Genomic DNA, 25,313 nt, shown 5'->3' on the forward strand with positions numbered 1-25,313 from the left:
TTATTCCTGCCTAACACACTCTCCTTTGGAAGTTGTTTCCAGACAGGAAATGTTTTACTTGATTTTCAGGCTCTTGGTCTTACTATGAAGGTTCAATAACTGGTTTACATTGATGGTTGAAACCAGTTCCCCTTTATAAGCCCAGTCTTCATTCCTCCACCATAACTTCCTCCTAGAGAAGTTAATCTTTCTGCAATTGTGCAGATCACATCTCACCTCAGGATGGAATTGTTCTAGGGAGTTTAATTCCAAAAATTCATTTTGAATTTTGTGTTTTTTTTGAAAATTTACTTAGAATTCACTTTTTAAAAAATTAAAAACTTTTCTCAGTGAATTTCCAAAATGACTTGGTCTAGAAATGCTGATTGTGTGTGGGCAATGACCTTGCTGAGAAGCAACTTTTACTTCCAAAAAAAACAAACAAAAAAAACGGAGAGTGGATGTGAAAAGATAAGTTATTTTAAAGTGTACTAGTATAATGAGCAACTTCAATACATCTCAACTGATTTTGTCTCCAGCTGCTGAGCAAAGTGGGCAAGGGCACTACTGGAAACAGCCCCAGAAGAAGTGGGGGTATAGAACCATGAGGGTAAAGGCAAAATGAACCAGGTTCCCTACTGTCAGACTGCAGGAAGGCTGAGGGAAGCATGGAGAGAGCAGGACATTGCTCAGGCATGTAGGAGGGAGATAGAAGGCAACAAGAGAACTTAGGAGCATGGGGGAAGGGGGAGAAGAGGGCAGGAGAGAGGAGAGTTATAAAACAGTAATGTAGAAGTACATATTGGGGAAGAAAATATCTGAACACTTTCACCTTATAGGACATAGCGATTCCTAAGAAAACCCACTAGCTGCCTCTCTCCAGAAGAGACCCTAGCCACCCTTTGGGACTCTGCTGTCAGGGTGAAGGAAGCTCTGCACCCAAGGACTGGTGGTACAGCAGAGCCTGATGCCACTTTGCATGTCATGTATATTCTTGTATAATATACTTTGGTCCTTATTATAGCAAAATGTAGATTAAAAAAATCAACCAAATGCTTGGAAAATGTTACTGCTTTCAACCTGATTACTTCTATTTGCTCAATCTCCATTTCTATTTGCAATCTTTGTTCAGTGTCTACATACACTATAATCATTTTTTCTAAAATTCTGTTGCATGTGGAAGGGCTACTTGCTCTGGAGAGTTTTATCACTCTGGAAAGTGACTGATCCAAAAATCTGCCATTGTTTTCGGATCAGAGTTAGCCTGCAACCAGAAGGTCACCAGGCTGAGACACTCTTTAAAAAAATAAATAAATCCCAATTTGCTGAAGAGACTTGTAAACAAAACAGAGTGCTCAGGTTAGAAACGCATTGCAGTGGAGTCCAGACAACACCCAGAAATAATATGACCCTTAACATGAGAGTCTGGAAGTGCACAGTGAGAGCTCCATCCACACTGGCCACTGCCTAACCATCATTACTGCAACCCACCATTACCCAGGAAGCAACCAGTAAGTTTGTGCGGATGTTGTAAGCCAGCTGGGGTAATAGAGTGACAACATATCACCCCCTTAGAAACAAACAGGTCAATGTCACTTGCGCTGTCTGGCAACATGGATGGGCACTCCCCCAACTACACTGTATCTAGATTAATTTATTCAGTGACAGACTCCACAAATATGCTCTCTTTGAGCTTACTTCAGCTCCAACTGAAGTCAATAGGAGCTTTTCCTTGAGTAAAAGCAGGATCTGGGTGTGACACAGAATCCTTGGCAAAGGGTCCCGTTCTGTGCAAAGAACACCTCAGACCAAACAAAACTCACTACACCAACCACATCTTGCAGGATATTTATCCATAAAGAGTAATGTTTAAGATATCCACAGAAAGCTCATAATGTGTCAAGATTCATAATCATTGTGAAATCTATGTACAGGTAATAATTGAGTAATAATAGACTGAAAGTATGCTTTCTGGACTTGAAATAAAAGTTAGTCACCAGGGAATAATGTCTCTGTGATGCCACATTTAAGCAGGAAGGAGTTGTCACCCTACCCTGGGTAGCTAGAACCAGCTGTCTAGCTTTGCTCCATCCCGAGATTTTAAATGGAAAACCCTCAGAGACAACTGCAAACAATCAAAACTATTTGAGGTTAAAAAAAAGGAAAATTACAACCGATAATCACCCTGCCTATGAATAAGACAAAAGCCTCTTTCAGTACAATACAGGGTGCAGAAAGGCACTCTTGATCCTTTTATTGAGGAGACATCTTGAGAAGCAGGGATGTTCATGTGAAAAATTGGATCCTGGTTGCTATGAAGCCAGCCAGCTCTGTAACAGACTCAACTGGGAGTAGGGGGGCAGAACCTACTTTATTAGATGGGAAAGGTTTAACATTAAGTATAGACCCAAATTCACGTTTTATTCTTTTGTAACAATTTGTTTCCATCATTCCTTCGTTTCTAGTAGAATCTCTATCCTAAGTAAACCTCCTTTTGTGTCATTACAAGTGCAGTGTGCTATACAGGAACAGTGTACAAGGTAAAGCTGGGGTACACTGCACCTTTGGGGGCAGAGGATCTGTGATTTCTGTGAGTAACCAGTGTCAGGGACTGTATAGCACAGGGGAACACTTCAAAGAAACTCAGAGATTGGGGTGTTGTTCTTGCTAACCTGCAAGGCAAGGCCCACAGGAAAGGGCCTGAATGACAGAACTGGTGGTGTTAGGAAGCTGACACCCACCTTGGCATAAGCAAGACTACTTCAGTGCAGAAGGAAGGAGGTAACACAATAACTCACTGCCCTGGGTGCCCCAAGAACCATCACACTAGGGTTTTATTGGGAAGAATCTAGGACCTTCCTATTCTCCAGGAGTTTAGAGCAGCTTCCCGAGTCAGGAAAGTAAGCCGCAAGCTATTCATACAGACAAGAGACAGACAACGATAAGCAATCAGAAACTAAATATTTTATTTAAACAGCAGGAGATGAGTAACAACTTATGCTGCCAAGCAAGGTTTGGGGTTTTTTTTTTCCAGCCAACAGTTAACAGCCAGTGAAACTACTACTAGGATTAGGGGAAGGAGAAATATTTGAATGGTGGTCACCAAAATTCATATCACTACTCACTGCAAAACCAGCAGTTAGAGAAATTCAGCAAATCAGAGTACCAACTTAAATACAGTGAAAAACATTTTAGTTCAATAAAAATCACTCCCACATGCTTACCATGCATGTAAGGAATCATGCATCTCTCTCACCTACCTGGTGTCCTTTTGTTGAAACATCACTAGAAGCCCACAACTAGACAGCAGAGCTATTGTTTTAGTGTTACTGTCCTGCAAGCACACATGGAACAGCTACTATCCTGAAACCTAATGTTTTCCTGCATTAATTCTTTGAAGAAATTTTAGTGACACAGGTATTAAGTGGTGAGATGCTCTTATGTGCATCAACAGTCCAAGTTTGACTTCCCTTGGTCTTGAATGTGCCAACAGCTAAGTAGTGCAGTTTGTGGGGCTCTTGGAAACACAAAAAGACACATCATAGCTCCTGCAGTGTGAACTCTGGACAAATTATGTGGAAACTACTCACTGATCTAATGGCACTGAATTGCCCTCTCTTTACTTGTGGGTCATGGCAACCACAAAAATGATGGTCAGTTGTCTGTGCCAGTCAGCAGTACCTCCCCAGAGGAAGTGTACATGCAGCCAGCCCTGCCTGAAGACATCCAGCAGAAGAGGAAACCCTATCAAACAGCTCCATTCAAAAAGCAGGATGGTATCAGTTCTGAATAGGCTCTAGCTAGAAGCTGGTTGATTAGCAGACATAGGACAGCCTGGGAATGTGCCAACAAAACCCAAACACATGGTGTCACACAAAATATGAAACATTTGAGAAGTCTGTATACAGTACTATGTAATAGGATGGGCAGAGGACTCCACCCATTTGAACCATATTAAAATTGTTCATTGGTAGCCCTGAGCACTGTTTATTCCTTTCTAGATTTCATGTTAACATGCTATTGCTTTGGTACCTATATCTAGAAATGCATGACTGAAAAGAATTTGGCCGAACAAGTAACCAGAAGAAAAAGTCTCAATGAACAACTCCGTCAGTTACTTGCATTGGTATGTAAGGAAAGGCCTTCTTTCCATTTCACCAAGCTTTTCATGCTGATTTTTGAATCAATGTGCAAGTGCAAACACTTAATATGTGGCACAGTTGGTCTCTGTCATAGGACCTCTTCCAAGTTATTTACACCCAAGAGTTTTCTTCTCTGATTCAATCTGCCAAAACAGAATTGTACAATAATACCCTGACCCTGCAAGTTCTTTCACGTAACTCTGGAATTAGCACCGCCTTGGATACAAACTAACAAATTATTCCTGCAACAAGTGACTATATCTTAAAGGGATGGAAAATGCCACAGCTGGGATTCAGCAGGACTCTCTGATTCTAGATCTTTAGTTGTGCAAACAGGGAGAGGGTCAAGTATCTGTTTTAATATTATTGTGGTTGCCTCACCAAGAAGTGTGAGTTTTCCTAAGTGTGGGGGAGAGATACTCTGCTTGAGGGTGAAGTCATTTTACCAGGTTTCTCATGATGTTTAGAGAAGACCCTCTGTACCCTGATCCAAAATGGTTCCAGTGGTTCATATAGTGGAAAAGCTGGTACAGTTTGAGTCGTTTCTCAAACCCTGGAGCTTTGGGAATTTTACTGTGGTAAGCAGAGTAAAAAGAGTTGCTGAAGCCACCAAACATCCCAGCTATCGCAAGTTCATATTCTGAATGACCATAGAAGGAGGCAGGGTCAAAAATAATGGGGCCAGAGTCATCCTCAGCTACATTTCCTCCCCACAGATCCCCATGAAGGAGTGCAGGAACGATCTCCATGTCACAGAACAAACTAGGTATCTTCAGCTGAGGAGGGAAAAGAAAGCCAGAGTTACCTCAAGATGAAGAATGGTGGGGTATGAGTTACTTTAGGCAGCAGATGTTGAAATCACTAGGGTAAGCATACATACATACATACATACACACACACACACACAAAGGTTACAAAATATGAATTCAACATTCTTAAAAATTAGCTGGTTAACTGCCAATCAAAACAGACTGGTGCCTTTTGACATTTAAAATAAAAAACTTCTGAGGGGGATAGAATCACAGATACTAGTGATTGAACACCACAGTCATCCAATCGTATATCCCATCCCCAAGCCTGCAATACAGGGGAATGTCTCTGTTAAAGATTCCATCTTGTATTTTTGTCATTTCTTCCTAACTTCAGTACGTGTCATAACTGCGTTTCAGTGTTATAAAGTCCAAAGTTAAAAATTCACTCAGTAGGCCAAATTTAGCCAGCTGCAAACAAATTCAAAGATACTGCTCCACTGGAAGAAGGGGTAAGAAACCTCCTATTATCCATGAGTAGAGGATGGTGTCCCTAGCCTCTGTTTGCCAGAAGCTGGGAATGAGTGACAGGGGATGGATCACTTGATGATTACCTGTTCTATTCATTCTCTCTGGGGCACTTGGCATTGGCCACTGTTGGAAGACAGGTTTCAGAGTAACAGCCGTGTTAATCTGTATCCAACTAAAACCTCTCCAGCACATCATCAAGGATCTACAACCTATCCTGAAGGACGATCCATCACGCTCACAGATCTTGGGAGACAGGCCAGTCCTTGCTTACAAACAAGCCCCAAACCTGAAACTGTTCTTTTTGTTGGAAGACAGGACACTGGGCTAGATGGACCTTTCATCTGACCCAGTATGACCATTCTTATGTTCCACAAAATAGTGAGAAAATAGCTAAAAGTGCATCCACTCAAAAAGATGAATGCAACCCTTACATGAAACCCTAACCCTTTAGATTATAGCATTGGGGGACACTGCATGAAGCCATTCTACCTCCACATAAAGGGTGTTGTATAGTCTTTGGGAATATATGTTCCTTTCTCACAAAATCTTAAAATATTCCAAGAGAAGGTTGGAGCTAATTTCTTTATTAAAAGAAAAGCCAACTAACCCACACATAGCTATCAATAAATTAAGAGTCACAGGGAGCTCTTCTACCTGAAGCTGTGCCCAAAGTTCTCTGGCCTCTCTGTCTCCTGAATTCTTTTCAACCATATCCATCTGGGGCTGGATTCGCTGCCTGGCATAGAAAGTCACCCAGTCATTCTGCCAGTCATTCACCTGGAAAAGCAGGATCAGAGGTTAGGTACTGGAGACAGCATAAGACAGGGTAGCATTTTTTAAATATAGCCTTTGAGGAAATAAAACAATTTGTGTCTTGATGTCTGTGTAATGCAAGGTGTTACTATTTCAGTTGTCTATTCCAGCCAGGAAAGGTTCAAGTCTTCTTTAAAATCTCATTCATTGAATAAAAGCAACAGCAGAGATATTACAGGTACCCAAACCCTAAAGCTCCAAACCCTAGCTTGGAAAGCAACAGCCCAAGACATCTGGAACATATTAATTCCTAGTGTAACTTCACTGAAATCAGTGGAGTTACATCTAGAATAATCTTGGCCCTTTGTGTTTTCCAAAGCAAAGCAAAAACTCATCTCTTACAATCCAAACATTTGCTCTTCCACAATTAGAAAAATGTGTAGCAAAGTCTTAAAGTGTTACATTTAAATCCCTAAGAATGTAAAACAATAGAAATGCTAGTAGGTTAAATAAGTTCCAAGACTTAAGCAGAACCTACTTGTGGGAGATAGCCACAACAGGTGACTGTATGAAAGCCAAATCGATCCACGAACTGGATGTCTGTTTGCCCCTCACTTTTACCTTGCAAACCAAACAAATAAAAACATAGATTACAAAGATTGTAAGTATTTGCAGCGTAGGTAGGCTTTAAATCAGATGGAGATACAGTATTTGTTGGTAGCAGACAGCTTGCACTGCAGTATCTTTATTAAAATGCCTTCAGTTAAACATTTTCAATCTTATCCTAAAGTTAAGTTTTAATCTTAATCACATCATCTGGTGATATATCCCCTCTGAAACAGAGCTTTTGTAGGTAATGATCTGGAATAAACAGTGGGGACAGCAAGTCTAAGAAATATTTTACCCACAAAAGAGATAAAGAGTTTTCTGCTATTTGTGAATCTTGTTTCAAATACAAAAAGGAATATGTTCCAAGTTTATTTGCATGACAGTGTTATTGGAGCCAAATAGATGTTCCTGAAATAACAAGGTCATTTTAGCAACTGCCTGTTTTACAGGTTATCTGTTAACTAGCTTAATGTTATTACATTTACAGACAACTATGTACTGTACCAACAGTGTTCCCTTCTTTCTTCAACTTCTCTCCAAGTTTCTGGTTGTGAAGGTGGAGATCAGCCAACTGTGTTCCAAGCTTTCCTGAATGCCTAAGAAACCAAAATAAGTACTTTTAGCATCACTGAATCATATAGTAACCAGTGAATTCACATCTTGATATGCAGGGAATTACTCATGTACATTTGCTGAGAACTTTTCCACATGTTCTATCTGGAAGCAAAGACATCCTTTTGAGGAGGGGAAAAAAGCTTAAGACCAAAAGATTCTGAAAATTGTATTTATTAGGACACAATGGCTATTTCTCACAATGTGACATTGAAATGAAAGTGAGAGAAACCCTAATACAAAGTAATTACTGCAATACAACATTTCTGCTACGTATTAGCTCTACCTGAGGCCTGTACATTTAATAATCAGCCTGTGAGAAGATCATGCATTATATAGCCTATTAGTTTTTGTACCTCCAGCTACATTCTAGAGGCAGGGGATAAATTGGATTTACTCTTTCCTGGGCTCTACTTCTGCTAAAGTGTCTATTCTTTTCATCATTTCATGCCTCATCTATTGCAATTTTATAGCTCTCCGAGACCTCTGCTCTCAACATCAGAGACCAGAATGCTAAAGCTAGACTGCTTTCACCCTCCAGGAAACAAAACCAAATCTCCTGTGGCACCTTCACTGGCTTCGTATCTATCTCCAAACAGAATTGAAAGTTATTCTTCTGCTTAAAACTCCATATGAATTTCCTCTTCTTGATTTCTGAGCTCATATCCGTCTTCTCTGCCTTCTCATTCTAACCCTCCATTCTTAGACTTTTTCCAAGTTCAAGCTCATATTCTCTAGAAAATTTTGCAACTCCTCCCACAAGATAGAAGCCTACCATGTAATGCTCAAGATACTAGCCTCTCAATTTACCTTAAGTTCACTCTCTTAGTCTTCACCTGCCACATCATCTCCCTGAATCCAGTGCACTGTCATCTCTTCTTGTTGTTCCTGTTCTAACACAGGTCCTGATCATACCTCTGAAATTAGTACATCAAGGGTCATATTCAAGCTCATCTCTCCACAACTTTCACAGAAAGGGAGTTCAGCCACCTTTGCAGAAGGATCTCTTTGACTCCCTGGACCTCATAGCGGGCTCCCCATGAATCTGAGCATCCACCAAGATAGGAGGGGGCAAGAGGAGGAGTGAGCAAACTGAGCAGACATGCATCTCCATCTCCTGATCCCAGCACAGATCAAGGAGGACCTGTAGCACAGCCAAACACTATTACATTTCTGCAGCCTTGCTACTTGATGGGTTCTCTAAGCCAGCTGCAGAAGCCCAGAGGGGTGAGGAGGGCGCAACTCAGCTCCCTGATGGAACAACTGAGAACAACCTCCATAGTGGGTTTTCTTCCAGGAAAGAGGACAATCAGGCCCTCAGATTTTAAGGTATCAGTATTCAGGACACAAACTTTATCTATCTGGAAGTGCAATGTACATGCCTTCTGTGCTATATAAGGAACAATAAATAGTGCTTCATATCTCCTAAAGGTGAGAATCACATGGCAAGATGATCTCATAGTTCTTTTCCCTAACTCCCACAACTCTTACTCTGAAATCTTCATAAGAACAGCCATATTGGGTTAGACCAAAGGTCCATCTAGCCCAGCATCCTGTCTTCTGACAGTGGCCAATGCCAAGTGCTCGAGAGGGAATGAACAGAACAGATAATCATCAAATGATCCATCCCTTGTCACTCATTCCTAGGTTCTGGCAAACAGGCTAGGGACATCATCACTGCCCATCCTGGCTAATAGCCCCTGATGGACCTATCCTCCATGAACTTATCCATGAGAGGACCTTTCTTCTTATCCCATGACAGCTTTCTTTACTTAAGCATCTTTGGTGAGGGACCTTGTCAAAGGCTTTCTGAAAATTTAAGTACACTATATCCACTGGATTCCCCTTGTCCACATGCTTCATATAGTTTTGAAACCCCAATGTGGCCCTCAGGCCAAAAAGTTTGCCAACCCGACCTAGATGTCTCGAGAGATCCGCAACCTTCTCACAAGGCGGGCAAGTCACCATATGTTTCTCCTGGTCAACGCAAACCCAGCTATGTTTCTAATGACTGAATCCCCCATAACTATTACTTCTCTTTTCCCAATAAATGGAGCTTCTCTTCAGTTTATGATTGATTCCCAGTATACAAGTATTGTGAGATACTAAGGGGCACTGTATACAAAGTGCAGCTTCCCCTCCTGTCCCAGATCTAGTGAAAAAAATAATATATCAAAATGATTTTCATCCCCAAAACAAATCTAAATTTCTGGTCACAGCAAGAAGCAATGACACAATTAGAATTTACCTATTAAGACTCCTCATTTCCAAATGCTCCATCACAAATAGAGTGCTGCCTCCTGGCACATCTATAACTTTGATAGGTTTGGGCACCTTTACTGTCTGTGTTTGCAGGATGGCTGATAAACTTTCCATTTCTCCCTCAAACATTCTTCTGGCCTGTCAAATACAAAGGAAAAGCGTCACTCCCTTTGAATTCTCTTATGGCTAAATGAAGGTCTTTCCCCAAGTAAACATTTTAAACAGAGAGTAGCTTGTTTTTTGCTAGAGCAGGTACAAGATACCAGCAGTCGAGAGTTGTCATACCTACACTGCTAAGTCTGACCTATAGACCTGACAATAATTTCAGAATTACACAAGTTCCTATCCATAAACCTGCTCCTATAGAAGTAGTGTGGCTTCTAGCATTTTATAGGGTCAGGTAAATAACTCAACAACTGAATCAAAGCCTGGGTCACACACTGGAGGCTCCATCTCCATTCATGGAACAGAGTTCACATGCATACTGCTGACAAAAATACTGTGTTCACATGATGTGCAGCATCTGAGTAGAAAAAAGATACAAACATCAATAGATACATTAAAAGGACAGTGTTACGTGTTGGTATTCTGTGTAGTTTTGCACAAAATCAACTGTAGCTAGACTTTTAGGTAGACTAATATTAAAATAGCTGCTGCCATCCCTTAAGTTTGTGTTCACAGCAAATATATAAAGAATGACTTTGTGGCTAAACTGCAGCTGTGACGTTCTTTCAAGTGAGAATCTAGTCAAGTTACAACTTTAGGTCCTGATTCTGACAATGCCACACATGTTGGGTAGTACTTGTTCTCCACTGACTTCAATTGGACTAATCACATAAGTAAATACTACTCAGAGAGAAAGGGTTGGACAAAAGGTCTCTTAGAGAAGCTGCAGTCTATGCCATAAGCATTAATGAAACTAATTAAATCTAACTGCCTAATGAATAAAATAGCAACAGAACAGTTTGGGGCCAGATACAGGAATTAAAGTCACAGGACATACTGCAGTGAGCATTGATCACAAACTCCCCAGAGTGGAGGCAGGCAAGAATTCTTGGATTATCTATTAAGGAGTTTGATATTTTATGACTTACAAATGCCTACATTGGTTAAATAAAATTGTATCTCTGCCTGAAATATTATGCCAGGCTTAAGCCAGTTGCAAATTTTGATAGAGTAAATAACTAAAACCAAACATTTGTAATACAACTGCTGATATAGCACATTGCTGCATACACAGCACAGCAATACAACACGGTCAGGTGAAGTTTGTTTTCATCAGCACTCTGCATTTATAGACACATGCAAAAGCATAGAAAACAGTGGCCAACTGAATAGCAAATTAATCCAGGGCTTCTGACTTTTTTGTTTAAAACAACATCTCTCCTTTACTACTCAGCACCATCCTGCTCCTAGTTCTCTCAAGCACTCCCAAATGTGCTGAAAGAATTATTACCAGAGTGTTGTATGTATTAACTGAGGCCCAAATGAAAGCACTAGGTTGCCATCACTATTAGGTGCTCTAAGTCTACTACTAGACAACAAGCCCTTTCATCACCTTTCCAGCTGGGACCTCAGCATACTTGAGTGACATTGTTACCCTGCTGCTCATACCGCCAAGCAGGAAAGGGTAGAAAGACTGGGAATAGACATGGCACTCTCTTTCAATTTTTTACCCCAAGCTGTTGTACTACAGGTAAATTGTGTTTTCTTCCATGTGCTCATTGTTCTCCTTCCAACTAGGGCTGTACCCTTAGAATATCTTCCTTTTATAATTTTCCTCACTTCTAATAGAAACACAGAACTAACATTCTGTATAAGCCCAATGTTCCATCTAATGCACTATCCTGTCTCACACAATGGCTTATACCAGATATTGAAAAAGAATATGCAAGAAACCCCATCAAACACAATTATGGAAAACCCTGCTCCATAAGGGAACTTTCTTCCTGAGTGCAGGAAGCTACAGACTGACTTACATCCTAAAGAATCACAGAAACACAGAAATGTAGGACTGGAAGGGACCTAGAGAAATCATCTAATCCAGACTCTTGTGCTGAGGCAGGATCAAACCATTCACAATAGGTGTTTAGCCTGTTCTTAAAAGCTTCCGAAGACTTGGCTTTCACAACCTCCCTTGGAAGCCTATTCCAGAACTTAACTATCTTTGAAGGTAGAAAGTTTTTCCTAATATTTAACCTAAATCTCCCTTGCTGCAGATTAAGCTGATCATCCCTTGTCCAACCTTCAACCAACAGACATGGAGAACAATCAATCACCATCTATCTGTTTAATAATAGCCATTAACATATTTGAAGATTGTTATCAGGTCCCCCTTGGTCTTTTCTCAAGATTAAGTTGTTGTTTTTTTTAACCTTTCCTCATACATCAGGTTTTCTAAAGCGTTTGTAATTTTTGCTCTCCCCTGGACTCTCTCCAAATTGTCCACAGCTTTCCTAAAGTGTGGTGCCCATAAATGGACACAATACTCCAGTTTAGGCCTCACCAATGGCAAGTACAGCTGTCTTGCATATGACAGTCCTGTAAATACAGCCCAAAAGGGTATTAGATTTTTTCGCAACTGCATCATTGTTGACTCGTATTCAATTTGTGATCCACTATAACCCCCAGATCCTTTTAATCAGTACTAGCCAATTATTCCCTATTTTGTAGTTGTGCATGAGACTTTTAATTCCTAAGTGAAGTACTGAATTTCATCTTGTTGATTTCGGAGCAGTTCTCTAATTTGTCATGGTTGTTTTGAATTCTAATCCTGTCCTCAAAACTGCCTGCAACCCCTCCCCTCTCAGTGTCATCCGCAAATGTTATAAGCATACTCTTGCTCCATTATCCAAAAATACTGAATAGTACAGGACTCAGGATTATTGTAAACAAGAGATGAGAAGTAATTCTTCCACTCTACTCCATGCTGATTAGGCCTCAACTGGAGAATTGTGTCCAGTTCTGGGCACCACATTTCAGGAAAGATGCCGACAAATTGGAGAAAGTCCAGAGAAAAGCAACAAAAATTAAAGATTAAAGGTCTAGAAAACATGACCTATGAAGAAAGATTGAAAAAACTGGGTGTGTTTAGTCTGGAGAAGAGAAGACCAAGAGGGGACATGATAACAGTTTTCAAGTATATAAAAGGTTGTTACAAGGAGAAGGGAGAAAAATTGTTCTTCTTAACTGCTGAGGATAGGAGAAAAGGCAACCGGCTTAAATTGCAGCAAGGGCGGTTTAGGTTGGACATTAGGAAAAACTTCCTGTCAGAGTAGTTAAGCGCTGGAATAAATTGCCTAGCGAGGTGGTGGAATCTCCATCACTGGAGATTTTTAAGAGCAGGTTAGATAAACACCTATCAGGGATGGTCTAGATAATACTTAGTCCTGCCTTGAGAGCAGGGGACTGGACTAGATGACCTCTCGAGGTCCCTTCCAGTTCTATAATTCTATGATTACATCCCCAATACATTAGAAAGGATAAAGCAGTCTATTTCAGACCTTTGTAGCAAGGTAATGGGGCACAATAATATCTGTAGTGAGCATTACCATTGCCATGTTATCATTTAGGACATTAAATATACCACTGTTCTGCAGTCTATGATATTGCTAGGTGTCTGAAACAGATACAGCTGCTCATCTCAAGGATCACCAGATGCTGCCACCCACCCTAGCAATCAATTGAGATAGATACTTAATTCCATCCCACCCAGAAGATGGAGTCTGTATCTCCAAGCATGTGGCGTAACCCTAACCATGCCCCACACCAGCTCTTGGAATAATACTGCCTTAGGCCGGCTAGCAAACATCCACCCAGCATAGTCCTTCAAACAGGAATTACTTGGCATTTTGCTGCCTCTAAGCAACCTCCTGCGTGGTACAGCCAGCTCTGCAACTACTCACTCTTACACCCGAGCCTAAGCAATGCTCTCTCCATCCAATCCTAAAAGGTGAAGCCAGCTCATTTTTAGCACGAACAGCGCTCCAATTAGTCCCATTATCCAAAAGAACTACAGGAGCACCCAAGCTCCCAGTGCAACCCCGGCTCAGTATGCAAGCCCCTGTGAAACCCCTTGCCACTCTCCCCAATTGCACGCCGCTAACCCAGCCCCCAGGGGAGCCCCGGGCCTGCCGCTAACCCAGCCCCCAGGGGAGCCTCGGGCCCCCTGCTAACGCAGCCCCCCCGCACCTCCGCCTTGGAGTTGCTCTTCACATAGACCCGGCCCGCGTCGGTATCGTAGCTCTGGCCCTGGCTGATGCAGCCGCCGCCCGAGTGGCCCGTGGGCCGCAGCACTGAGGTCCCCAGCTCCCGCTTCAGCGCGGCCTCCATGGTGCTCCCCTGGGCGCGCGCTGAGCACAGCAGCTGCAGCAGCCCGGCCGCCAGCAGCCTCGAGACTCTGCCCTTGCTGTCACTGGGCATGCGCAGTGACAACCGCCTGAGCGAGGCCTAGGCAGTCACTGGCTGGATCTGAGTCCCCGGGAGGGCGCGAGGCTGCCTGTTCTGGGGGAGCGGGCAGGGCCGGGGGGGGGGGGGGCACGGCTTTGCATTAGGGGAGGAATCATTGCTTTGGGGCAGAGAAGGGCTGTGGGGGAGGGGAAACTGCTTTGCATTGGGGTAGGCAGATAATGACTGATGCTGGGGTCAGTGCATTGGAGGGCAGATAGGTGCTGTGGGGGAGGGGTTGCTGCTTTGCAGACTGCGTGGGGGAGAAAGCTGAACCCCAGAACAAAATGTGAACTAAACAGTAGTCACTGCTTTGCGTGTGCCTCTTTTAATTTTGTTTTTGGGGGAGGAGGAGAAGGAAATCATGGCCCAGCAGACAGGAGATAAGAACCAAAGGGGAGCCACTGTTTTTCCACCTTCACCTTCCCTCACCCCCTTGTCAATGCAGTGACTAGGCCAAATAATTCTGGAGCTTTCCCTGGTTGTTTGGTCCACACTGAGCTAGTCTAGTTAATATTGCCAACAGTTGCTTCTCTTTTGGAGTGTTATTTCACAAACAGAACGTAAAAATGGTTCTCTTTCAACTTGTTTCCCTAGGGTGTGTTTAGAGTCTTTCCTAATATAAGTGCAAAGAAAGCACATGTACAGGAAAACAGTTTGTAGGGAAATGTGTCTAGTGTCAGTGAAACAAGATAATAGCAAACTTCTGTGCTTTTAAAAATATTTGGATTCAGTGCTTTCTGGTTATTACAGAATAATCTAATAGATTTCTCCAACAAGAATATTTTGCTAATAGTAGAAATTAACCAGAGCAGCTGTATCAATATGTTGTCTGAAATTATGCAGAATGATAATATTCCTTTCCTACTGAAATTGTTTTTGTTAATTTATTTCACAAAGAATTTTCTATGGCAACTAAGAATTGCCAAATTTAGAAGTGGAAAAGATCCTTTAAATCAGGTTTTCTCCACCCAGGACCCAAATTGGATCAGTGTAACAATCCTCACTCAGCAGTTGGCCAAGAAGCATGGCCAGACAGGGACACAGCCCCCATGACCAGCAAGGGGGAAGTGGGGAGGAAGAAGGGGTGGTTGTTAGGGGAGTGCAGGCCCTCCAACTCCAACAGGCTCTGACCCAGAGTGGCCTGCCAACCAAGACTGCTTACGGTTGCCCTCTCTAGGCCACTTTCTAGAGAGGGCAGCCTCCCCCCAGCTCAGTCCAAGGCTTGCTTCTGTTGGGGAAACCAAGAAAATAAATAGTCCATTAAAATAAAGTTATCCACGCCACTGTCCAGGGTCCATATTTAAGGGAGAGGGGAATACTTCCCTCTCTGACTGCTTCTGGAATAGGTCCTCCCTTTCCTCAGGGAGGGCCCTTTAGTCTAGTTTTATTAGAGACTTCAACCTTCCCGCTGCAGGCCTACCACCAAATGAGCTGTTTCCTGGTCTTTTAATTCCTCCACCAGATGGAGCATTTGCTTCAGGCATGGTGAGGCGGGACTAGCTGGGCCCAAAAAAATGGCTTATCCCGTTGTTGCCTGGTCTGGGGTTTGTACACCCCATCACAGTCACCAGAATGTCTCCAAGGGTCATGGGCAGCTCCTGTCCCAGGGGGCTGGGCTTGTCTCTCTTCTCCAAGGCACTGCAACCTCTGGGGTCTAGCACCACTCAGGTTTAGCCTCGCTGTCATGATGACAGGAATCCAGGTAGGCCAAATTTGAGTAAGTGGCACTGGAACCCCATGAGCCAGGTCACACCTCCAATCACACAAATTTGGTCCAGTCAGTGGGGCAGGGACAAATCTGAGCAGCACTGCAACCTTGGAGGCTGCATTGCCTGGAGTGGAGAGACAAGCCCAGGCAGCCCAACAGCAAAGAAGCTGCAGGAGCCACCACTGTGGGGTTAGTGCCAAGCACCACCCAACCCACTCGGGGGCAGGCCCTCCACTCCCACATTGTTTACTGGGTTGTAACAGGCCATAAACATTTACAAATGGGTAATGAGCCCAAAAAGGTTGAAAACCACTGCTTTAGATCTTCTATTCATCTCCCTGCCAGTGCAGGATTGTACCCTTCCATTTATCTTCTAGTATTTTGTTTAGTCTTAAATATTTCAAGTGATGGTATTCCCACTGCTTCCCTTGGGAGAGTGTTCCATACTTGACTACATTTTACTGTCATGATGATATGTTGATGTTCAGCCTATTTTTCCCTTTCTTAATTTAATCCCATTATTCCTGATTCACCACACTAAAAAAAATCCTTCCGTACTTAGTGTGAAAACTCTTCTGCTACAGTGTCTGTAGAAACTTACCTCCTTGCTTTGGACTAGCTTAGCTAAATTAGATATATTTAATTATTTTCATCTTTCCTATATTAAAGCCAGAATGTAAATAATGTTTTTTTAACCTCAAAGTTACTGGTATGTAATCTCATCCTTAGCAATGTTTTTATCCTGGTCATTTTTCTTTTAATTTTAATTTGGAAATGTTTATGCTCTTGGGGCCCAATGCAGGGGGAGTATGCCATAGTTTCTTCACAGCTTGAGGCCCTCTGCAACAAGGCTCTGGGGCAGCAGGAGCACTTGGCAGGTGGGAAGGGTACAGGGGTGAAAGTAACGTTCAACACTTACTGGTATGGGGGCCAGCTCTGGCTCCCGGAAAGAGCACAGCCTCAGGCAGGAAGGCAGGGGCTGGGGGTCAGCATCATCCAGCCAGTCCATCCGCACTGCTTGGCCCATGCTGCCCGGGGCTCCAGCGGTAATTTAAAGGGCCTAGGGCTCTGGCTGCTGCTGTACTAGCGGCAGCAGCGGCCAGAGCCCCAGGCCCTTTTAAATTACAGCCCCAGGGCAGCTGCTCTTTTTGTCCTACCCCTCCTCCACCCCCGGGCAGCAGCTGGGGGGGTGGCAAAAGGAGCAACGACATTAAAGCACTGCCACTGCAGCATTTTAAGCAGGGTCCTTTGCTGCGGCAGCACTTTAACATCAGCTGAGTACGGGCTGGTACCAGCGGCCACTTTTTACCAGTACGCCATACTGGCGTACTTTCACCCCTGGAAGGGTAGCAGGGGTGGCGAGTTATATGGGCACGTAATACCCGAGCTCCAGCAAATTCAGGGCACAGGGGCCCAGCTCCACCAATTTTTGGGCTGGGTCTTTCTCTGCATACTTTCCCTTGAGCATCCCTGCTTGTGCCCTGGGCAAGCGGGCGGCCTGCTGCTGCTCCATGCTGCATTCCCTTGCCGGCCACTGCCAGCTACAAAAGGGAGTGGTGCCGGCAGCAGGCTGAGGTGGCAGCACAGTCACCACCTGCAGAGGGAGGAGGCACACACATGATAGCAATCTCCCCCACCCCCAGCACCCACCACAGGGGAGGCGAGGGGGCTTCCTGGACCTGAGAGGGGCCCGGCTCCTTGGAGCACATGCAGTGATGGTGCTGGGTGAGTGTGCTGCTGCAGGGGAGAGGGCTGGGGGGACTGTGGAGTCCTCCTCTCTGGCCCCACCTCCGTCATTGCCCTCAACCCCAGCCAGAGCCCTCATCCCCCCATACCCCAACCCACTGCCCTAGCCCTGTGCTCCCTCCCACACCCCAAACTCCTCACCCCCAGCCAGAGCCCTCATCCCCCACACCCCCCACATTGTGCAATATAGGAACTGTTAAACGCTTACTGTTTCCAGTCCATTTTTACATTATTTACAAAAATATATATCGGCTTACAAGGCAGGTGTAGGGGGATGGAACTTGGACCTGTTCTGGCCACCACCAAAAATTATACAAACCAACCGCCCTGAAGGGTAGAGATACTTCACTCCCCAGGAATCTGCTTCTTACCTTACCCCCAACTTTTCGGCAACCCCATGAGCCTAATTAGGATCATAAGCCTTGATGAGTCTATTGTGGAACGTTGAATGGCTTTCCTAGATTTGGCGGCACCACTTTGATCATCTAGTCTGACCTGCTGTGTATCACAGACCAGAGAATTTCACTCAGCAATTCCTGCAGTGAATTATGCTTCCCTGTTATGTAAGTGATATTATCAAGCCCAACACCTTGCATTATCTCCTGTCCTCCCCATAAGCCACAGTAGGTTGAAGAGCCTACTGTGGTTTATGGGGAGGAGAGGAGATAATGTGGATGAAGTCTGGACCCCCTGCATGGAGCCTAGGAAACAGCAGGAAGAATGGAGGATGGAATCAGTCTTCACTCCCCTGGAATTTCTCTACAGAGGTCAGGGAGCGGTAGAAGGCATGGGGAAGTGTCTCCTCTGCAATCCACACATCTTTCCCTCCTCCCTGGCTTCCCCTCTGCAGAATTACAAAGAATAGTACCAAACAGGCAGGGCACTTTCCAGGATAATTAAACTAACTTATACAGTCTGATTTCTCCCTATTCTCTATGGCTCCAAGCCATAAGGACATATGACCACTCAATAAAACTGACCTGAGAAACGCCCAGTGTCAAATGTATGAGGTGCTGTCTCTGTGTTTGACACTGGAAGCTTGGAGAACACATGGGCTACAAAATTACAAGACTGGGGAAAAACTTAAACCTTGAGTAATTTTTATTTAAGTAGCACTTCCTAAATTCTCAGGGAAAATTCCGCTCATGCCTGACTTTTAAGCCAAGCAATTTGAAAACAAATTGGTTATGCCAACCAAAATTTAAAGGGAGCTAGAAAATGCAGCTTAGAATGGAAATTCCATTTAGTTTTGTGACAGGTGTACCAACCCTGCACCAGGCATGAAGAAGTTACAAAGTAGCTTTGGGCTCAGACAACCCCATGCCTGCGAGACATGCCAGTTTTGGAAGAGGAGCCTTCAAAAGCAAGAAGCTCAGTTCAGAAAACTCTAGTGTGCCGAGGGGAACAGAGTGTTCATCCTCAGCTCTCAGGAAGGAGTTTAGTAGAGCACCAAGCTAGCTTAGGTTGAATGCAAAAAACAAACACTAGGACACATGGCTGGAGGCTCAAGGTAGGACAGAGAAGGTGGAGCTGCTTTTTATTTGGGTTAATTTAGTTTCTTTTCATTTGTTACCTTGAGGACTGAGACTAGGGGCTGAACTGTTGCTGAAAATGTGAGCCCTCTGAGGAGAGGGTAGATGCGCTGTAGGAAGTAGCCACAGGAAGTAGCAAGATGGGTCTGACCAAACAGACCTTAATCACTTGCCACAAGGATCCTTGGGCTTGAACTCACGGTAGAGGGAGAGGTGGGTTCCCCTACCTCCTCACAGGGAAGACTAGCCAGAAAATCCCAGATGCAAGAAGCATTATTGGTCCTGGATGAGGTCTATCAATGCATGTGAGAGCCTGGGAGTGCTAGATGAAATCTGATTTACCCCAAAAGTGGTGAGACCAAAGGTGACCCAGCTGGAAGGCTGAGTTACAATGCAAAATAGGACCATTAGTGGACCTGAGCAGCAGTATACAGAGAACAAAACCCTTCAATGCTGTTCCTAGCCAGGAAGCAGTACTCCAGCTGGTGTTGGGTCACTTTGCTGCCGGTCTTAATTATGGAGTTGCAGTACACTCCTCCATAATGCCATCAGTAAATAATTGTATAGCAAGCTGTACTGGAGAATAGTTTAATATTTAATCGTAAGAGATTGGAGTGCAGTTAGCTCAAAAATTGGGGGGACAAATTGGGTTGTTGTGGGTATAACAAGTGCTTTCCTATTGGCCAAAGCTGTAGTGGTAGCCTCATTAATTACATGTTGAAAAGAATCTAAAGAAACCATCAGCCCATATCCCCAATCTTCTCATAAAGATGTATCAAAATAAATCTTAACCAAATACCAATGTTAAAGTAATACAATGCAGATTCTTCCTGCTGAGAAAGAAGAAGTTAATGATCTAGAAGGCCATGCTGTGGAGGGAAAAGAGTGGGTTGACATAGGGTATAATTATTTTTTCCCTCTTCTGTAGATTGCTTGCTCATTTTGAACATTTAAAAACATTTGCTATAGACTCTTGGGACCACACCCATCCACAGTGCTTAATTGGCGCCAGGGCTGAGCCCCAACACCTCTAGGCTTGGCAGTTGATATCCCTGGCACCTCTGGGCTTGCTGCATCAGTTATGAATGTAAACTAATGTATTCAGCTCTGGCACCTTTCATTACAAATTAAACACTGCCCTTCTCTAAGCCCTGGAGGGAGTTCTTCATCAAAGCTTCTCTCCTTTTTTGATACATGTTGGCATTCCTGTAATGTCCTTGGTGGTTAACTTTCTGTTTAAAATAGTGTTTCCCTCTGTAAAGGAGAAGATAACTGGTACCCTGGGCTGTGAATTATTTGATGAGTCATCAGTTAATACATCCTGAATAAAACACTGCAGCAGCTGCTAATTTCTGTTTACTGCTTGACAGTATGTACAATAAAAAAGGTAATTGGCATTTGGAGCTTTTTATTGGTTGGGTTGTGTACACACACATACAGAAAATGTTTTTTCAGACTCCAAGTCTCTATTTGTGTGAATGTAAGGCAAATATACTTTGGGCTCCTCTCCTCCACATCCATAGATGGTGGTTCAGGAAGGATGTAGGAATTTCTATTCCAGAAAGAAATTATTTAACATGGTCACAGATTTGCTGTTAATGCTTGTTTTCATCATTCTTTATGTGTAACTCATACCAAAAAAAAAGGAAAAACCTGTTTTTAAAAAAAAGGCTACAGCTACACTACCACTTATGTCACTCAGGGGTGTGAATAAGCCACCCCCTGACGTAAGTTACACAGAGCAAAGCACCAATGTGGCCAGTATTACATCAGTGGGAGAGCTTCTCCCATCAACTGAGCGCACGTCCAGAGTAACCCGCGGCATCGGCGGGTTAAAATCGATTGCTCGGGGATCGATATATCGCGTCTAGTCTGGACGCGATGTATCGATCCCCCGAGCGCGCTTACATCGATTCCGGAACTCCATCAATCCGAACGGAGTTCCAGAATCGACACGGAGAGCCGCGGACATCGATGCCGCGCCGTCCAGACGGGTGAGTACCTCGATTTTAGAAATTCGACTTCAGCTACGTTATTCCCGTAGCTGAAGTTGCGTATCTAAAATCGATTTTAATACCTAGTCTGGACATGGCCATAGATACCACCACTCATTGAAGGTGGATTAATTAAGTCAACAGGAGACTCTTGCCCATTGGCTTAGAACCACTGCACTAGCTGTGCAGCTGCACTGCTGTTAGCTCTCTAGTGTAGCTATAGCTCCTGACTAGCTCTATGAGCAAACAAGAATAATGAAACAAGCAGAAAATCAAATGACTGGGCACTTACACCCTGATTCTGCAAACATACTACTCATGGTAGTAAAGTTAAGCAGATGCATAACTGTTTGCAGGATCCAGGCCTTAGTAACACTAACTCTCTGCAGCCTTCCAAAGGTATACTTTTGGCAGAATGTTAATGACAGTGGGACTAAAGTCAGAAGACCTATCTTGCTGACGTGCAGTCAGTGCAGGAACTGGTGAGAGGAGAAATCACCTTGCCATCCATTTGAGTTCAGTCCCTGGCCCCCAGTCTAAATTAGAGTAGTTTGGTTTGGGCAGTGGTCCCATGGTCCATTTCATATGTGGCAAACCCTGCCCCATTAGGTTCCATTCTTTCCAAATCACATTTTGGTGAGAAGTTTAGATAAAATCTTCATGGTCTGACTCACTTCTAACAGGGAGACTGCTGTTCTGAAACTGCACATGGTAATTAACAGGACAGTTGTTTGAGTTTTTCATAACAAAAGGAAAAACATAAACTGAAGGATTAATTGCAAAGCTGCCACTTTTGGAAACCAATGTTTGTGAGTTATTCCTTTATCTTGAACTGTAGGTAATTAATTTTTTGCAACTCAGACTTGTTCTGACTTGATCTATATATAAAACAATATATAATCTGGGGAATTTTTTTAATTTCCTCTCCTAAAACCATTATTTTCAACTATTACTAACCAGGCAATGATGATACTCTAAAGTGGATTAGCAGATACTTTTACATCTACTTGAACAACTAATGGGTTAAGGAACTGTGGGCGTATTCCTAGTCCACTAGTTCCTGTATAAAGTGTAACTACAAACTGCTCTGCAAAACAAACCTGGGCTTGTCCCAAGCATTTGTTCCTAACATGATTACAAGTAAATGTCAAAGGTAAGTGGAAATATTCAGAAAAAGGGAAACACTCCAGCACTTCGTAGTTTGATATCAAAATAAACATTTGAAAAGTGGAAGTTTTATTGCTGTAAAATCGACTAATAGGGAGACTGCTGTTCTGAAACTGAACATGGTAATTAACAGGACAGTTTGAGTTTTTCATAACAAAAGGAAAAACATAAACTAAGAGTAAAAATCCAGTGAAGTACAATTTAACCATCAGTTCTACCACTTCAGGAATTTAGCTCCTGTCCTTCCTTTAGCTGTCTGCCATAACGAAATCTGAACAAATGTAAGGAATGAACAGATTACCACCAGCATGAAGGTTTTACCACTATATATTTAAAAAAAAAACAAACTACACACACAATTGTTACATGTAATGTATATAATTGATCATAATTAATACTTAGCATTTGTATAACACTCTCCATATGAGGATCTCATTTGTGGTTTAAACCTCATACCATACCTTCTGTAAAGAAGTGTTAAGTAATTTATTTCCTTTATGTTAAAGATGAGAAAGCTGAGGCAAAGAGAACCGAAATGACTTGCCTGAGATCACAAAACAAGTTAGTGTTAGTAGTGGGATTAGAACACTAGTCTCTAGCTCTCCAGTGCTGGGCTCTAGCCAACACAGAATGTTGTTGCCTATATAGGCAAAAAGATTGAAAACTACCAAGACAGCAGTATATGTCTGTTAGCTCACATTTAAAAATTAGAAATACATGATCTGACTCATACAGCAGCTGGGGAAAAAAAAAGTACACTTCTCACATATACATATAGAAGCAGCAGTTCCAGCAACATGCTACTATATTATGAAGTTCCACGGTCTGCTAATGCATGAAGCCAAATAAACTAGAATTTATTGGAGAAAACAAATTTGCAATACTCTCAGAAGGACCTTGAGCTTATAAAATAATGAATGGAGCACACAGAGCAATAACTATCATCTGAGAGATTACACTAAATGAAAATTCCTGATTTAAAATGAAAGGTAGGAGTGCAGTATTCTGTGCCATGTCAAAGACATTTGGGACAGAGGGCTAGCTCAGTGGTTTGTGCATTGACATACTTAAATCTAGGGTTGTGAGTTCAATCCTGGAGGGGACTACTTAGGAATCAGGGGCAAAATTGGTCCTGATAGTGAAGGCAGGGGGCTGGACTCAGTGACCTTTCAGGGTCCTTTCCAGTTGGGCAGGAGAGAGAGCTTAGTGGTTTGAGCATTGGCCTGCTGAAGCCAGGGTTGTGATTTCAATCCTTGAGGGGGTGATTTAGGAATTGGGGGTAAAAATCTGTCTGGGGATTAGTCTTTCTTTGAGGAGGGGGTTGGATGAGATGACTTTTACTCCTGATATTATTAAAAAAATAAAGTACACCTCTGTCTTGATATAATGCTGTCTTTGGGAGCCAAAAAATCTTACCACATTATAATTAAACCATGTTATATTGAACTTGCTTTGATCCACCAGAGTGCACAGTTCCAACCCCCCAGAGCACTGCTTTACCACATTATATCCAAATTCATGTTATGCAGGTGCCGTTATATCGAGGTAGCAGTGTACATATATTAGAAACACAAATGTTTCTGGTTGTAGTATGTTCACATTGTGAATGACTCTAGACCATTCCATGACAGTCTTAGAAGTTCCTATGGAAATCTGATAGATGTATATTAAAAAAAATTACATTTGAAAACAAAAGTTTCTGTGCATTTATGTTGGTCAGTTTTCAGACACCAGCTTCCAATTGTGCTCCTCTGATTGAGACTGATAGCCAAAACTTGAGCAAAGAGTGCTATACAGTAAGCTCTTTTAAATAATTCTAACTGAATGTTACTAACTGGAAAACTGGTAAAATACCTCTGAATATTCCTACTTCTGCAAATCAAGCAACGCATCTGCACATTTGTATGCACTTAGAGATTGACATGGATACACACAGCAAGATACGTGTATATGCACAGTGAATTTCATGTACAAAAAGTTGCATGTTTAATTTTTACCTGCTAACCCTTACCATTCACTAGTCTATATGTGCTATACAGATGTAAATCACCCCTTTCCCCAACACCTATATGTTCTCCTCTATTTCAAATGGGTCTGCTAAAACCTTCTCACTTGCATATTGGTCTATGTCACTCCTCTGAATCCTTCCATTGGCTCCATCTTTTTCACCACATCAAGTTTAAACTTCTCATCCTTGTCTTCAAGACCTTACAGAGCTCTGCTGTTACTAATATCTGACAGTTTTAGTGTGTCACACACTTATCTCCTGTCAAAGTAGCTTAGATTTTTTCCTTCATTTAAAAAGTTATAAATTAGAAGTAAAATTCATGTAAACCAATTATTTACATGGTCAGTATAATCCTATTATGTATTTACAAATGAAGGGCCCAGTCCTGTAAGATGCTGGATAGTTTCAACTTCCACCTTAATCAATGGAAGGTGAAGGCACTCAGCACTGCCCAGAAACAGGCCTAAATGTAGACCATGTGCTCTTGACAAGCTGCTGTTTTAGGTGTATGTATGTGTTGCAAAGGTTGGGTGCATCTAATCCAAAGGGGTTAAACAAGCAATTAAATAGTTTGGTTCAGGACTGGGGTGAAGCTTTGAAATACAGCTCCTATAGATTGGCTTTCTGCTATACCTATGTGCACAGGATTTAGCAGTGAAGAAAGTTCTTTTGTTATCAATAAAAAGTATGATAAAGGAGATGACCCAGAGTAAACCCTGACTGGCTGTATTTGCTGCTGCTCCCAACAGCAATATGCTTTTGGTAAGGATGCTTAGGTTTCCAGAAAAACAAGATTTGCTTGTTTTTCCAGTTCAAAGGGCCCTGTATGCTGTTATATTTTGTAGTTGCACAGCATTATGCTGTTGTGTTTACCAAAGCCCTTATTATCTTAATGTCACTTTTAATGCTACTGTATGTCTAACTGCTTTTAAAAATATATATTTATATTATCTAGGCAGTTCTATATTTGTCTTCCATGTTAGAGAAACATATATTGAATGCTACTGGATTTTTTATGAACATGTGATTTATCAAAACTGTACTTATTTGCTATGAAATGCTGCAAACAAAC

At 42.6% G+C, this 25,313-nt stretch overlaps 1 protein-coding gene across 1 annotated transcript; it reads right to left on the bottom strand.

Annotated features, from left to right (window-relative positions):
* Positions 1-2,923: 2,923 nt before the first annotated feature.
* On the bottom strand, positions 2,924-14,003 carry FN3KRP (fructosamine 3 kinase related protein). The gene is made up of 6 exons (XM_050919412.1): positions 13,829-14,003; positions 9,624-9,775; positions 7,268-7,359; positions 6,693-6,775; positions 6,056-6,178; positions 2,924-4,897 (listed from the first exon to the last, which is right to left on the bottom strand). The coding sequence occupies exons 1-6, from the start codon at positions 13,967-13,969 to the stop codon at positions 4,559-4,561; spliced, it is 930 nt and encodes a 309-aa protein (XP_050775369.1). The 5' UTR covers positions 13,970-14,003; the 3' UTR covers positions 2,924-4,558.
* Positions 14,004-25,313: the final 11,310 nt, after the last annotated feature.

Source organism: Gopherus flavomarginatus, chromosome 12 (assembly GCF_025201925.1).
Source record: "Gopherus flavomarginatus isolate rGopFla2 chromosome 12, rGopFla2.mat.asm, whole genome shotgun sequence".
NCBI classification, from domain to species: Eukaryota; Metazoa; Chordata; order Testudines; family Testudinidae; genus Gopherus; species Gopherus flavomarginatus.

Excerpts from the sequence above, each read along its gene's own strand:
- FN3KRP (XM_050919412.1), bottom strand. The coding sequence starts at position 13,969 with ATGGAGGCCGCGCTGAAGCGGGAGCTGGGGACCTCAGTGCTGCGGCCC. Across the intron at positions 6,776-7,267 it reads GAAAGAAGGGAACACTGTTG|GTAAAAGTGAGGGGCAAACA; the intron begins GTACAGTACATA and ends TTGGTTTGCAAG. Across the intron at positions 6,179-6,692 it reads GTTGTGGCTATCTCCCACAA|GTGAATGACTGGCAGAATGA; the intron begins GTAGGTTCTGCT and ends CTGCTTTTCCAG.